Source organism: Siphateles boraxobius, unplaced genomic scaffold, assembly GCF_051911475.1.
Source record: "Siphateles boraxobius isolate OS27281-9 unplaced genomic scaffold, OSU_SipBor_1 6, whole genome shotgun sequence".
Classification (NCBI taxonomy): domain Eukaryota; kingdom Metazoa; phylum Chordata; class Actinopteri; order Cypriniformes; family Leuciscidae; genus Siphateles; species Siphateles boraxobius.
In genome coordinates, this window is record NW_027509186.1 from 24,645,340 (window position 1) to 24,662,090 (window position 16,751).

At 38.6% G+C, this 16,751-nt stretch overlaps 1 protein-coding gene across 2 annotated transcripts; it reads right to left on the bottom strand.

Moving 5' to 3' along the window:
- Window positions 1–626: 626 nt before the first annotated feature.
- On the bottom strand, window positions 627–15,374 carry hic1 (hypermethylated in cancer 1). 2 transcript variants are annotated; one of them, XM_077208319.1, is made up of 2 exons: window positions 15,147–15,374; window positions 627–5,937 (listed from the first exon to the last, which is right to left on the bottom strand). In XM_077208319.1, the coding sequence occupies exon 2, from the start codon at window positions 5,918–5,920 to the stop codon at window positions 3,737–3,739; it is 2,184 nt and encodes a 727-aa protein (XP_077064434.1). In that variant the 5' UTR covers window positions 5,921–5,937; window positions 15,147–15,374; the 3' UTR covers window positions 627–3,736. The 2 variants fall into 2 exon arrangements, with proteins under 2 accessions (XP_077064434.1, XP_077064433.1); XM_077208318.1 differs by lacking the exon at window positions 15,147–15,374 and adding an exon at window positions 12,892–13,306.
- Window positions 15,375–16,751: the final 1,377 nt, after the last annotated feature.

Consider the following 16,751-nt stretch of genomic DNA (forward strand, 5'->3'; position numbering starts at 1 on the left):
CTACAGGCAAAGTTAGCAAGTAATTTAACACACCCATTGTTTAAGTCTTTTGGCTATACTTTTGAAACAGTGAGTAATTTTAATATTTACGGATTAGCCCCATTTGGTTCCATTAAAAGTGCCTCGCTGTAACCCAGACATTTGCTCTTTTAAAGTAGGGACAAGAAGTCTAAATACATTTTTGTAGTAATCAGCACTATGCCACAAATGCTGTACATTTGGGTAAACTGGTATCGAATCCCTTTAAGAAACATCTTTGAGGAGCACAAATCAAGGATGGAGGTTTTCAGTCTGCTTTTCCATAGATAGACAATGGCTGAAGTCCTGCTCTGTTCTCTCTCACCGTCCTTTGCTTTCTCGGTCCCTCTCTATCATCATCTGCCTATCTGCTTTTGAGCAGAACCACACCAAACATCCTGCTCACTGCTACTACAGAGTCAAAAGTTCACTTCCCCAGCTCAACTTTACTCCTTTGTAACGGTTCCATTAACAGAAGCACTTTTCGTAGGTTCAGATTGCTGGAGCGTAAAAAACACAACCAAACATCTCACCTGCCCCCTGACCCCAACTCACACACCTCTATATTCCCAGAGCCGTCAGTGAATGCAGAGGCACTTAATATTTCGTTTTCTTTTCTCTACGCTTTTGGAACCGAAGTGGAAAATTACTTTTTCTTTTTTCTCTTGTTTTGTCTGTCGGGGAGCAGGAAAGAGAGAGCGATAGATTTTCTATGAGAGCGAGCTAATGAATGGTGGAGAAGGGGAGTGTGAGATTTATTTTCCCACCACTGAAATCCACTTCAAACGGACTGCCACATCTCCTCAGTGAGTATTAATATGTCTGCGGTCAAAGTTTTAACTGTTATGATAGCTGTAATATTGTTCTATGCCTCGAGTCAGAAGATTTGTATTCCGTTTACGCTCTGGGTTTCGTTTGGATACAAACAAACCTCTGTGCCCAGACTGTTTTCATGTGTTTTGCAAAATTAAGTTGAGAGGAATTTCTGGATCTCGGCAGTCCACTTAAGAGTGTTGGGATATTTCAGCATCTGTCTCGCCCCAAACAAGCTGGTTTCATGCGTGTGGTTTAATAGTACATGTATACAAAACCTCACTGGGAGTCTAATCCTGCCTCTCGGCAAAAAGGTCAGCTAAAGTTTCTGCAGGCCCGCCCAGAACAAATTGGTCAATCAACTTCAGAAACTATGCTTCCCTCCTTACCAACCCGGCCAAGTGTTTATCATTGCGTCGAATTATTGATAAACACACAACATTTCTTATACAGCATAACGTTAACAGTAATCGGACTTGCTGTCTGGCATTTCTTTTAGTGCATGTGTGAGTTTCAAACTGTGCTTTATAACTCTAAGTACCTTCAAGTGTACAGAGAAACATACAGAATTCTTATCAAGAAATCATTTTTAATTTACAAAATTTTGCCTTTTATGGTAATTAAGTCATTTACCATTTCATTGTGTAACTACAGTATTTTCTGTAATGTAAAAGTAGTAGACAGTTGCATAGGCTAATCAGAAAAAAAATCAAATAATCATTTCAAGGGGTGGAAAAAAGACAAATGTTTACCATTGTGAAATAACCACATGTTTAAAAAACAATAAGATCCCTTCAGAAAGTGTGCTTGAATTATAATGTACAAGACACAGACAGCATGTTTGTGTTTTTATGTTAAACTATTGCTAACGCATTGTGTCACCCACCCTTTGATAAGCTCAGTCCTGAGGTAAGCACCAATGTCATTTTGCTTTGATTAAGAGTTTTCAATCTGACCAAAACATAAAAAAGATATCAGAAACTCTTTGAATAGCTGACATTCTACAGAGTAAAGCCCAGGTAATTTGTCCCAAATCACATGTTCAATATTCACTAAGCTCTAAAGCTTTAAGATTCACTAGTTCTTTCACAGTGCGTTTGTGGTTTAAGTTTTCACATTCACCAACTGAGGTTGTAATTGTAACTAGTGGTTAACGAATTTTTTCACTTAAGGTCTGGCAGAGGAAAAGACAAAACTGTCAACATGGTCTTTGGAATAAAAAACAGCGGGTGCCGTATCTTATTAGAGCATTTACATCTACGGTAAAACGATTTATTTAGAGGCAAAGCAGATGAATTGTAAGACAAAAAGGAACCAACCCTGACAGGCTACTGTGTTTCATGTTGCTTGAAAGAAACGAAGGATTGATTGTTGTAAGTGTAGCTTATGATATGTTTGTGTGGTAGCTGGGGGATTAGGGTGTATGTTCAGATCACAGGGCCTGGTCAACTGGCATAAAATCTAACATTAGTGGGAAAGACAAGCGCGGATAGTCTTCGAAAATCTGAGATTTCACAGGGCTTACCCTGAGTGGACCAGCTGCTGCTATCTGCACTCACAGTATCAGATAGAGAGAGAGAGCCCTGCTCCTCATGTTCAGATGGTTGTCACATTAACGGCTCTAGTGTGTGTGTGTGTGTGTGTGTGTGTGCGGGGCAGGCACCACGGGGTTAAAGCCGTCACATTAGCCTGAAATTAACTGCACTGTAATAGGGGTGAGGAGGCCCTCTCAAACATTTCACATAAGGAAAGGTCTTAAAGGTGTTGCTGAATCAATCACTTACAAAATGTCATTGTTTATATACACAAAAGTGCCTTCGCAGTGACTGTTAAACATCTAGTCATGCAGAGAATCTTTCAAAATGGTCAACTGCAATGCAACTGAAGCATATGGACTTTTCAAAGGCACCACCCATGCTTAGTCTGTTGCACCAGATGGACCGAAACACGTGGACACAGATTGTTATATCATGATCGGAATATGCACAAAGATATTCCAGTTGTGAGATCACAGGGCAGGACTTGCTACTTTTTCAATAAGCTTAAGGCACTTGGCGTATGAGGAAAGGAAATGGAACAAAGACACTAAATAGCTCGGGACCATACACCTGAAGGTAAAAAAAATTAATGGCACTCTCTGTGAACTATCATTCCACGCTGAAGGGAATAACTATATCAATGCAGAGAAAAGCTTAGATCACTTTACCCAAGTCCTGGAACAAACACTCTTCAGTTAGTTGCTCCCTTTAGTATGGAAAAAAACTGGGCCATTCACAAAGCTGGAAAATCAGATACAGGTGATCCAGTACTCCAAAAAATAGTCTATAAAAAGTCCTCCAATTACTATAAAATCCCAAAAATTTGGCTTTTTCTTTCGTCCAGATTACTCTCTCCATTCTGGACAGAAGCCCTGAATATTGTTCATATGTGCTTTTTCATTCTATATACACCAATAATACTTAGTACACAGGTTTAGGGTACGATTGCAAATCTCTTTTGTAACATTTGATATTTTCTCTTTGGCTTTTCATCATACAAAAAAAGGAAAATAAAAATAAATAAAAACAATCTCTTTTTGGTTTTCAATTTAGTTGTTTGGCTCGGTGATTGAACAAAAAAGAAGTTGTTGTTTTTATAAATACTGCATTGTCTGAGTGTCCAACGGTCAAAACAGATTATAAATAAAGCAGTTTCCTCTTTTTAGAAAAGTATTTTTTAAGAAATGCACGTACTGTCTGCAAAGCAAGGCACGTTCAGAATTAAACAGTTTTGTGCATTTTTATGGCCAACACATTCCAGCCTCCACTCTTTGAGGTGCAGGTTCAAATGAAGATGAGGTGAGTTGAATACTGTGAATGGTATACAGTGATGTCTCTTTAGAGAGTATAGTTAGTGGTTCCCCCCTCTAGCTGGGAGAGTAGCGGTCAATGGTGCGGGACTCTGCCGAGAGCTGCTGGGAAGTGGGTGGCAAAGACGGGTTCAGGATGTCCATCTTGTTGTGGGTGAGGCCGAGGTGTTCCACAGCCAGCTTTGACAGCGGGTAGAGGCTCTCCATGACCTTGGGGTCAGCCAGCAGGTGCTGAGAAGCTGCAAAAAGGTCTGAGGTTTTCTCCTGCTTCAGACCCAAATGCTCAGCTGCGTACTTGCTCAGGGGATAAATCCCCTCGGAGAAGTCCATCTTCAGCTTGCCGTCAGGAGTCAGTCCTCCACCAGCTGCTCCACTGCTGTGCATCTTCATGTGACTGATGAGGTTGCGCTGCTGTGCAAACTTGCCACCGCACACCTGGCACTCGTAGGGCTTCTCTCCAGAGTGGATGCGCATGTGCTCCGTCAGACGGTACTGCCGAGTAAAGCGCATGCCACAGGCGTCACAGGCGAAGGGTTTTAGGCCCAAATGGCTGCGCATGTGGCGTGTCATGGTACCACGTTGGGTGAACTTCTTGCCACAGATGCTACAGGGGTATGGGCGTGTTAGCCAGTGGGTTTTTTCATGCTGCCTCAGGGTGGCGGGATCTTTATAAGACTTGTCACAGGAAGAACAGCGATATGGTCGTATGATCTCCCCAAGTCCAATGGAATGGAGGTTTTGTGCCGATTTGTTGTCTAGGAAAGGGCTGTGGAGGCCACTAGTGGTGTTCAAGCTTATAGGTCCATGAGCATTGGTGGGTTTGCTGCTGTGTTCCAGCTCACTCCCATTGTTAAGCTCTTCCTCATTATGCGTTTCCACATGGGCATTAAGCTGCTCTGAGCTGGGGAAGCCTTTGTCGCAAGGGATGCACACGTACAAGTTATCCCCGAAACTCTCTGGCTCATACGGCATGTGATATCTTCCACCCGGAACAGGTGGAGATGGACGACCCTCACTGCTCCCCGTCTCTTCACTGCCGGTCCCATTCTCATCTTCTGCATCATCGCAAGTCCCCCTGTCATAGCCCAGCTCGCTCAGCTTTTCCTCGCTATTCTTATGGTGGTTCATGTGCTGGTGGTGTCTCTCTTTATCCTGCTCACCCATTCCTCCACTGTCATCCTCTTCGTCCTCCTCATCTTCATCCTCTGGGTTGGAAGGCTCATTCTTAACCCACCGATAGATGCTGGACCCATCTCGACCTTGTTCTCTGGAGTCCTCCATGGGTTCTGGGCTGGGAGGGCAGGGGTAAGGTTCTTGGCCCTGAGGACGGTGCAGGTGGGGAAGATGGGGTGCAAGTGGATGATTGGGTAGGGGGAAGGGGTGTGGGGTGAGGGACCCCGCATGGTGGGCTGCCTCCATTTTTCTGGAGCCATCGTTAGGACTGAGCAGGGGGCTGGTGCTTTGGTCTAGCTCCCCCTCAGGCTCCTCCTCTGGGTGAAGTGAGGAGATCAAGTGGGGATGACCAGAAGGATGCTGGGATTGGGGGCTTTTCTTGGTCAAGTCAAGGCCATAGACAGATGAGCAGTTCCTGTCAGTAGGGGCCAAGCGCAGGCCTGACTGTGGCGACAGGGATGCCTTTGCTGGGGGGTATGGTGGTGGACCCTGGGTGTGAGCTGGTGCATAAATCTCTCCGCCATTGGGGGGCCTTGGGAGGGGGGGCAGGTCCTCTAATGGTATAGGTCGAGGGGTGCTCACTACTGAGTGGATGACAGGGGGAGATATTCGAAACCGCCTTCCCCCCATGCCACTGGGGTCAATCTTGTAAGGTAAAAACCCAGGGTTAGGACGTAAATGGTACTTCCCATTCCTCTTCATCTTCTTTTTGCATAGAGTCACCAGATCCAGAAGTTGCAGGTAACTTGCAGCCGCCAGCACTGCACCTATATTTGGCTCAGTTGGTGAGGTGGGGTCACCTTCGCTTAAGCGTCCTGTGTAAATATAGTCAAGAATGACTCGAAATACACCTGGACTGACCATTTCATGGTCCAGATTGATGAGGTTGTCATGAACAACAAGAGACTTAAGGTAGAGGCTACTGGCTGCCAGGATGTTCTTGTGAGCACGGAACAGTGCATTCTGCACTACAATGATAACATCACATAAGAAGCCTTTGGTGCGTTGTGTGTTCAGTTGCAAGAGGAGGTGCCTAGCATGACTTGGGACTTCCATGGCATCCAGCATCGACTTCAGACCAATACCTGAAACAGAAGAGAAATGCAACAATTAGAAGCCAGAAATTTGTTGCAGACAAATATAAACTACCAGATTTAGATGCTTATCAAATGCAGCTGAATTTTGCTTACTTATTTGAGTACTTTGGTATAAGAGGCCATGCCTATTCCCTTTTTTTAAATGGCTGTCTTTTGAAATATAACACACATTACTGACATTTCTGTTCGTGTTAGACTACCTTGTAAAACTTGACAGGCAGCCCTTAAAGATATGAAAAAGAACACTTAAGCTTGTGTGCATTTTCTTGAGCCTGAATATGTTTCTTCATTTACTCTTTGATATATTTGTAGACTTTCAGGTAGGAAATTGAGGGCAAACAATTCAGCTTTTCCTTTAATACAACAAGCATCAGAAGAACTCCATAAAAGTGAGCTATAGCTGACCGAGTGAGACTGCAATGGTTTTGTCATTATCAAGATACAAACCCACATGTTTAAAACTTACAGTGAAGTAGTTAACAAAAAAAGAAAGAAAAAAGACAGAGGACAAATGCCAGTATAAACATGTTTTCATATTGCTGTCTTCCTGATAAAGAATTCCAGAGGTGGTGTGTGGAGTTTTAAACAAAGTCAGACTGAAGGTTTTGCAAGTGTGATAAACAGCAGGCATAAACCAGCAGGGACAAAAAAATGCAGCAAATTCATGACAGGACACTCTGCTGTAGTATACTGTATAGAAGTGTGGCTTACAAATCAAACCATTTTCAAAAGATCACTTGTCAGAGGGGTCTTACAACTGCATAAACATTCAACCAACAATGGCAAGTTTAAATTCTAAGCTGAATGCAACAATTTGCAAACATAATATTTTATGGTAAATGTGTAATGTTTATTGTTTAAACCCTGCTACGTAAGGATAGTCTGTAGATAAAACGGATATTTAGGGTCCCTCAGGGGCTGGTTTCACTGATGGGAAACAAGAAGCTAAATAAATAGTCATCATCACAACATCAGTTCCTCCTCTCATTGTTTATTTCATTGTATAAAATAATCCTCTAAGATGAATACTGTAGTTTGTAGTAATAAGCATCCATTTAATTAGATCCAGCAATTAGATCCCTTAAATCCAGCAATACAATCTACCCTATAAATTCCACCACAACTCCAAGCATGAATAATACTTAACCAAACTGTTGCCAGAAAATCAGTGTTATACCAGGGTATCTGCAAACTTTTTAAAGTAAAATTTAAGGCTTTTTAAGACCTGAAGAAATCAAAATTAATACCTTACATTAGGGGTGCGCAATATTGACAAAATATGTCTCAATATTTTCAAAGTTTTGTTGATGATTGTTTGTGTACTGGTACCATGGCTGGGTTAGGCCTGTTGTTGACAGCTGACTCACGAAGATATTCATATTTTTCACATTCTATGCAGTGGTCAGTTCACAGCAGTGAAAGAAATTAAAATTTTTATTAAAGGACAATATTTGCAACCTTAAATTGAGTTCCAGGGGCATTTTCTCCCATATATGGACTTTTTTTTTTACTTAGAGGTATGCATCACCTTTTATGTCAAATTCTAACATTCAAATTAAATTATATTAGAATAATAATACAATACCCCTGTTACCAGTTAAATTAAATCATTAAAACAAAATCCATCTTTGCAGTGCAGAGGAGACAGAAGCAGCATCAAAACTGAATGGGGTGGTGATGGCGCAGTGGATAAGACACATGCCTTTGGTGGGAGAGACCCGGGTTTGAATCCACTTTGAGACACCAATGTGTCCCTGAGCAAGACACGTAACCCCTAGTTGCTCCAGAGGCGTGCGACCTTTGAAATATAGCAATTGTAAGTCACTTTGGATAAAAGCGTCAGATAAATGTAATGTAAATGTAAACTGTAATTAATATTTTTACACTCCAATTACAATTCCATAAATAAAGCTATGAGATATTCTATTCTTCCAATTCTTCAATTCTTAATTCAATATTTAAATATAAACTGATTTCTAATTGTAACATTTTAATTACAGGGTACTTTAAATGTGAAACTAAACCCGCCAGTAGGTGGCGGAAAGTCACTGTCTCATTCAGTCATTCATTCAACCCATTTGTTCAAACGGCTGATTCATTCAGGAACTGCAAGTGATTGTTCATTGAATCGTTAAAATGATTCATTCGAAACGCGGATTTCAGTCAAGAAATCATCGCTGTTTTTTGCATTGAGACTCTGCTACGGTTTCATTTTGAAATTCTCGTCAGCGAAATAAAGGGAAAACAAACAATATTGACAATATTGTTTATAAAATGTAACTCAATGTTAATTTAAGTTAACTGTTATATAAAATAAATATCATATTTGCTATTGTGCACGGGAAAACAGCCCTCTTGCTGATGTAATATTGTATGATAACAACATATGATAAAATACAAAAACTTTATACGTCTATTAGGGAACATACCTATAACTGCACTGACACATCACGCAGTGAAAGCAAGCATGCGAGACAATGCGATGTCAGCTCGCAGTGCGCCCTCGTACACAGTTAACGTTCCAATAAAACAATAATTACAATATCATAATAGACAATACACATCGCACACCACTACACACATAAAGAATGAACTTACAATTGAACTAAAATTAACCAGCTTTCTTCTCCTTCTCTCCTGCTGTTTCGCGTGCAGGAGACAGACGTAATGCTGGCGTGAATGTGACGCGAAATGTCACGTGAACAAGAAAATCCACAAAGAACGAAAAATAAATAAAAAAGTACGCTAATTAGATAGTTTTAATTTGGAAAACATTTACATATGTCTAAGTCAAATTGCCATCGAAAATGTAAGACCTTTCATAGGTAAAAATAAGACTTAAGACTTTTTATGGCCTTGAATTTTTTTAAATTTTAAACTTTTTAAGGACACGCGGACACCATGTATAGGCTACACAATGTGTGAACAATTCAATGACTTTTAGTGGTTCAACTTTTTAAAGAGAATCCCTGTCAGTAATTTTCTGGTTATTCATCTCCTACAACCCATTAAAACAACATTCAAGAATTTACTAATATATATATATGTGTGTGTGTGTGTGTGTGTGTGTGTGTGTGTGTGTGTGTGTGTGTGTGTGTGTGTGTGTGTGTGTGTGTGTGTGTGTGTGTGTGTGTGTGTGTGTGTGTGTGTGTGCGCGTGTTCTTGTATATATGGTTTATGAGGACACAAATTTGTATAATAACATGGGTATTACAACGTAAATATGGTTTATGAGGACACTTACTGTGTTTGTGCATATGTGTAAAACTACAACAAAGTTTTAAGAAATTAATAGCCTACTGTTTTTTGCAGTGCACTGATCTTGAGGGAAGAGCTCAAACTGTTGCTAAGGTAACCTCATCAGGCTAACGGGGGGGGTGTTCCAGATCTCCTCGAACCCCCCATAATGCATACCCTGTTTACATGAGTTTCTGGTTTCCACTATTCCTATTTATTAAAATTAAAACAGTCAAATGTGATTCACATAAAAAGCTGCATCTCTGTCTCTCTTTGAAGTAAAGTGCAACTGGGCACTGTAGAGACGCACGAGGACGCGCTTGTCATTCTGGTATCTCCACTGTAGAACTAGACACAGTGAGGCAGAGAAACCATACATGGGCAGAATTAAAGTTCGTCTATTAAAAAAAAAACTGAATACATATAAAACAATTAGCCTATCCGTGTACATTTTTGTGTCAAAACTATTCATTAAGCACGGTGCCAAAAAAAGCATTTGCACATCAGGGAAAAAACAACAACGCTTAAAATCAGAAGTCATGGTTTTAAAAGATTTTTGAACATTTCCGTCTTGTGGAAATAATGCCGGAGATGGTTTTTTTCGGTCTCCAGTGCACCTGCAGGCTACCTTCCTTCATGTCAGCCTGAACACTAGAGTTACAGGTTATTCAATACAATTTTCCTCATTCATAAATCCTGTATTCCGCTTAATTTCAAATCGCAAGTCATTTATAGTTTTTTAAACGATTATATAATTGTATAATTTTAACTAGGGATATATAAAAGAGGATACACTTTCAAGAACGCACAGGAAAAAAGAGACTAAATTATATCAATTGCCTATTGCAGGCAAAGTAGGCTAAGCGCCTCAACCAAACAAACATTACCCGCAACATTTCCTCTCAGCCCGCATCTGTCTTCAGCGCCTGTCTTAATAAAAGCACTAAAGTTGTCGAACTCATCTCCTCCCCTGCTACCCACGGACACGTCTCATCACTGACAGGTGTATTTTAAGGTGAATGGCCATTTTTGGCTCATGGTCTTTCCATTAGCTGAGAGAGTTTGAGAAAGTAGCAGATATGAGCGCATGATTTGCAGCGATTCGTGCCGTATACTGTCCTGAACGTGCTGCTTTTTACAACTTCTATTAAGCACAAGAAGATAACAAAATAGAAGGAAAAATGTAAACGATAAAGAAAGAACCGGGGCGAAATGGAAAGTGGGGTGTGTTTAAGCCTTCGCCTGAACGTTTTTATAAGAAATACAAAGAACGAAAATTATTCAGACAGCAACTGACGTTGTCAATAAACATAATAAAAATCCTTTCGGACCTTCAACGTGTTAAGATTAAAAGGGAAGTGATGAAAGACGTGTTTTAAAACGACTAAACTTCACGCGTAAACACTTAGCCTACTTCCTCTCAATCATAGCCAACCACCTTGCTGTTTTACATTACGCGTCTTTAAAACACACTTGTATGCATCAGAGAATTTAAATGAATAATTCCATATGAAAATCGACTAATTTGAATTAATAAGCCTTTTTTTTAAAACGTCTCAACAAAAGTGGTTTTGATCTAAACTTTAGACAACATTGGCCTAAATAATGGGTCGTCAATCTCAAATAAATTTTACTTAATAAATAAAGTTACTTTGTATAACTAATTTGAATACAAACACAAACGCTATCGATGCTCAATAAAATGTCACTTGTTTGGGTGTGCAGTGCATCATGCGATAGCTTGGTGTTGCTATATTTGGTATGGTATGGCCTGGATTAAAGACAGTGCATGGGTCATATTTTAGGTGCTTTGGTATTCATTAGCCCTGTTTTGTCTCTGTTGTCATTTTGCTGGTTTAGGGGCGAGGCAGGGGTCTGCTCGTGTTCTTAAGACTTCCTATCTCTCTCTCTCCTCTCTCTCTCTCTCCGCCCTCGGTCTTTCTTTCTTTTTTTTCTACCGCAAAAGCATCCTCCCTTAGAGATTTATCCCGTAGAATGAGTCTAATGTGCCTTTAAGGGACATACAGTCAATCAGTCATGAAGCATATCTTTTTTTAAATTGCTGAAGTGGCGTATAGGCTTTTAGACGTTGTAAACACGAGAAACACAAGAAACAGCCAATTTATAGGCCTGTATTTTGTTTGTTTGTTTTTTTAGGAAAAGGAATGGCACATAAAACAGAAAAACATATACAGATACATTAAAAATACAAGCATAATTTAAAGAATGTTGGCACTATAATTTGAAATAATAGCCTACACGTGTTCAAGAAACAAAAAGAGAATAACAATTGTTTAAATTCGTTTTTAATTGATGTCAGTTTTAAGTGTTTTAAAAGAGTTCGCCATAACTTCTTTTTCAAGTCTGACTGTTTCCTAAGACATGCTCGTTTTGTGAATGGAAGGTAAAACCTGCTCAAAACCTCTTGGCAACAAGAAGCGAGCGTTTGTCTTGGATCGTGCCTGTTTAAAGTGGTTTAAAGTCAAACAGCAAAACAACTGAGATTTATCCACCATTTTGCATATATTTTTAAGGTAGGAGCTTGGAAAAGAGAATATCATGCGTTACAGATTCCTCTTCCACAGCTTGTCTTATTGCGATCATATTCTCTCTCGCGCGCTCCATCAGCACACGCAGCTCTGGATATTCATTCATAAATACTACTGGGAGGATTTGCTCACCATCCCCTATATGTGGCCTCTATAGTCAGGGATGAGATGGAAATATTCTAACCACATATCACATAATCTAGGCCTATATCGGTTTTATGTTCGGTAGTAGGTTATACGAATCCCTTGGATGGAGTCTATTAGAGAAGTTGAAAAGAAAAAAAATTCTAGGGAAGCATGTGAATATTCTCAGTCTCTCTATGAGCATTTTACACTTTTAAATGTTAATTAAAGTGAAAAAGTATTATAAACAATATATTATGCCATACAATTTTTTATTAGTTTTACATCTATGATGAGGGTAGGGTCTTTTAAAAAAATATTATTAAATTATATCACTCCATTAAATCCTTTAGTTTTCATTGAACAAATTACATTATTAAGAGCTGGTCTGTTAACGTGCAGAAATGTCAGTCTAAACAGAGAATCTAATCTAAAATAGCCTAGTGACATCCACAATCTAAGACTCTCAAAACATGCAGAATTTAAATTGTTCATTTACGTTCAGACTGAACTTTAAGCAAGACATTCGTGTAGATGTCTTTAAAATCGAATCATTTTCTTTAAAGTCAAATCATTCGCATGTGAAACACCATGAATTCTCAATTAAGGATGAGCTGAGAGCCCCGTCACTGATGATCACACCGCCAATCACCGACCACAACACTTCTGGATTCATAATGCGATTAAATTTGTACTTTGTAATGAAGTCACTTGTTCGCTTTCTCAAGGCAATAAATAAAAAAATAACGTTTCTAAATATTATACAACTTTTGATCTCTCCAAAAAAGTAAGTATTTGCATGTTGAAAATAATCGTGGGGTTAATAATAGGCTAGCCTACTAAACTGTGCAATACAAAATAGCGAAAGGCAAACAATCGGGTTTTAATTTTTTTAAACATTTACATCTAACTCCAAAAGTGCAGACATTTTAAACAGTTTAATCAGTTGCTCGGAATAATATTGTGTATAACTATGAATAAAGTGTTGATGAAGAGCTATAGTTAAAATGTTAAGAAGAGTATTGAACGTTACCTGGATGCCCGATCTCTTCTGCCATCCGATCTAAGTCTCCCTTAATGATCATCTCAACAGTCTTTTGGAGTCATTTCTGACGTTTCAACTTTGAACTGCCAGCCTCCCAAAAACCATGCCAGTTTTCCGAGCACGACTGCCAACTCTTTTTTATTATTAATTGCAATGAATTTCGTGTTGCTCACCCTCCCTCTTGCTCTCTGTCCCTCCTCCTCCTCCTATCTCTCTCTCTCTCTCTCTCTCTCTCTCTCTCTCTCTCTCTCTCTTTTTCTCTCTCACTCACTCCTCCTATAAAAATACGTGCGTACTCCTCCATCAGTTTTTCTCGGTTTTTTTGTATGTTTTGTAATTTCCTTGGCTATTTTTGCATGGATGTAATAACGCGAATGGAGATGATAATGGGCTTCTGGGCTGTGTGAGTGTTTTAGCGCCTCGTGTGATGTCAGTCTACAATAAAACTAAAAGGTAAAATCGAGGGCAGGAACTTAGAGTGACCCCAACTTGAACTTCTCAACACATCGAAGCTTCGTCTTAAAGAGACAGGCGTTTTATCGTGTCACAACATATTTTTACGTTATAGAGTAGCTGGTATTATGACTGTAAACTACTTAAACACGGATAGCCTAATGGTGGCCATAACTTCTGTATTGAGTTTGTGATAATGTTATTCAGGAAAATAAATACTGAAACGGCACACCCCTGTCTGTTTGTTTACTCACAAATACAGTGATTAAATTTTGCATAAAAATGTGTGTCTTATTTAAATTGTATTAATTTAATACAGTTGCACAAAAGTTGCAAAAAAAGTACCATCATGTTTTTATTATTGTATGGCTGTACCATGGTATTTTGGGAAAAACCTTGGGGAATATGTACCATGGTATATATATAGCCTATATATCAAAATATAATTAATACTTTTGGTTACACTTTATTTTAAGGTGACGTAGTTACATTGTACTTACTCAAATAAGTAGGCCGAGTAATATTAATTTAACATGTACTTACTAAACAGTCACGGTTAAGGTTTGGTTTAGGGTTAGTTACTTGTAATTATGCATAATTTACTGTTATTACTAGTAAGCACAATGCAGTAACGTGTAAATACATCACCTTAAAATAAAGTGTTACAGTAGTTTTTTGTACAGGAACTTAGATGGTAAGCAATGTTTTGAGCTCAAACAATTAGATGCCCTTGACACTGAAGTTGAAAAATTCAATCTGTAATTATTATCTGGACAAATCTAAGATTTGTTTAACAATTTGTAAGCTAATTTATTGGTGTTTCTGTAGCATCACTACTATCTATCTTTAGTGACGCAATTCATAACTCACACACTTTTACACAGGCATTTATCTGATCCCGATATTTAGACAGAAAAGCTGCAGAAATTATGCATAGACTGCAAAAAAAAATGTAGTCCTATGATGTACACCACTGGAAATTTTGTGAGCTTCAATACTAGATATGTGTCATCTTCATTTATTTAGCTAATTGTTTATTTTGAAAATTAAGGCTTAAGTAAGATTATTCTTTTATTAGCAGGTCTAATGTCAGTGTAATAGATGCCATGGCCTATTGACAGATTGCAGGTTATTGCTAACTCTTAACAAAAAAAGTTTTGAATTCTGTCAAATTTTATATTAATATTTTGTTGTTTATACAACCATCCATGTACTGGTGCTTAAAAAAAAAACAGAAAACACTAGTCTTAAGAACCCATAATGTGACATCAATAATTATTTTTTTAACTCATACAAAACCATACACAGTTAAAAAAGAACGGTTCTTCACCAGGATAAGGTTCCTACTTGAACTCCTTGCTGAACTTTAGAACTCTTGAAGAACCTTTATTTTTAAGCATGTATATCAGTTTTGTTCTAACAGCTATACAGACGGAATGAAATTACTACAGTATGTACTATGTAGCCTAATAGTGATAGTAGGCTATGTGATAGTTACTCTGGTTGGTGGTAAGTTGTATTTTCTTTTGTTTTATTTGTTGTCAAATTTTGGGATGAAAACATTTTAAGATATTTTGTAGGCTATGTATTTTAAGATGCATACGAAGTAGTATTTCAAAAAGAAAATCCGATTAAAAAGTACACTAAGTTTTCCTGCTGTCCGTATACGCCTGCATGCACGAGCGCCAGTTATCGTAATCTATCAGGTAAGTATGTTGGCACGCGCTCACTTAGCACACCTGGACGCGCCGCAGGTAACTCACACGATACATTCATTAACATAAACTCACCTCGGATTCATGTCTGATGCTCTTGCCGATCTTGACTTTCCCTTTACGGGATTTCCCCTGTCCAAAGATCCCCAATCGTCCAAATTCCTCTTTAAAACGTAAACCTTTCCCGTTGTTTCCAGCTTCTTCCGTGTTGTCCCTTGTCCTTAACCCTTCTCCACTTCTCTCTCCCTCTCCTCGTGTTAGAATGGATCGGACACTTGAGAATCTGGATGGACTCTGATTGGCGTTCGTCTTCAGAATCACTGAAGGCTGCGCGCGCAGCGACACCTAATGGCTTTTATTATATAGGCCTAGAATACATACATTCGTCATAAAATGTGGCATGCACTTCTAAACTAATGTAAGCACATTCTATTTTTTTTTTTTTTTTTTTTTCTTTGTTAGATGGATGTAATTAATAGTGGTAGAATTCAAAATAAAATATCTGGTACGGTATCTGTAACGAAGCAGAACTATTGTGGAATTCAAACAGAATTCAATTATACTGTAAACCATATAAAAAAAGAAAATAGTGTCATTATACCAAGTTGTATTAAAATTGCATATGGCAAGTAAAATTGCACATGCCAATTTTCCTGGATCAATTGTGTCGATCCTGGAACAGCATTCCTGTCCAAAAATGTTGTCCTCCTAATCCGAACCCTAAAATCAGAGGGAAATGATAGCTGAATAACACTGGTGTAGAAGCACATAACCCTGGTTGTAAGCCTAAACTTGACATAAACTGTAATCATATCTCTCAAATCTGATTGGTTGATTGGAATATTGTTCCAGGACCAACAAAAATGTTGATCCAGGAGCTTCTTGTCCTTGGTGAAATCATATTCACCATGTTGATATTGTAATGTTAGGATTAATTACCTTTAATTTTCTGATTAGTTTTATAAATGTTTAATTTTGCTATGCAGCAGACTTTTTCAGTTTTTGTTACAGATTATTGTAAGCACAAAAATTTCACCTGTTCTTATTTTTTGAAGTGAGGATTTTGTTCTTAAATAACTTACTTTCATTTTTTTTATTGATCCTATTCCCCTTTATTTATCACATATCCTATTAATTTTTATTAAGTACAGTTTTATTTGTATTAAATACTGTTGTGGTAGAAAAGAGATGCCAGGTGTCTTTAAGGACTTTTTTCTTTTGAGAGTTTGGAGTATTTTATGTTTTATAAAGCCTTCATTCTTGCATAATCTTGCTGCACGCAGTTTTAATAGTTATTCATATTTTCTTGTAAGAAACATGACAACTATAAACACCTTCAGTCTGACTGCCGAGTGAATTTAAGACAGAGATTCCCATGGTGTCATGTTTTGTCATTATTTTTGCTATCACTTTGTGGCGTCTCTCGGTTGTTGTTGATGGCTGAGATGAAAGTGGTTTTTCGTGGGGCACTCAGCTGGCAGAAGCCTTTTCATGTCTAAACCTGCCCCCCGGGACCTTGAATTACTCTAACAGCTGACTGACATGTGTTTCCTGGTCTCCCTCCTGAAATTACTGCAGTTCAAAATGCTGCTTTTTAATTACAATTGTCAAACTCATAGCAGTCTGGCTTTACTGAGGTGAATGTATTGTCTTTCACTTCCAGTTTCTCTTGATGAACTT

Excerpts from the sequence above, each read along its gene's own strand:
- hic1 (XM_077208318.1), bottom strand. The coding sequence starts at position 12,943 with ATGATCATTAAGGGAGACTTAGATCGGATGGCAGAAGAGATCGGGCAT. Across the intron at positions 5,938-12,891 it reads AGAAGAGATCGGGCATCCAG|GTATTGGTCTGAAGTCGATG; the intron begins GTAACGTTCAAT and ends CTTCTGTTTCAG.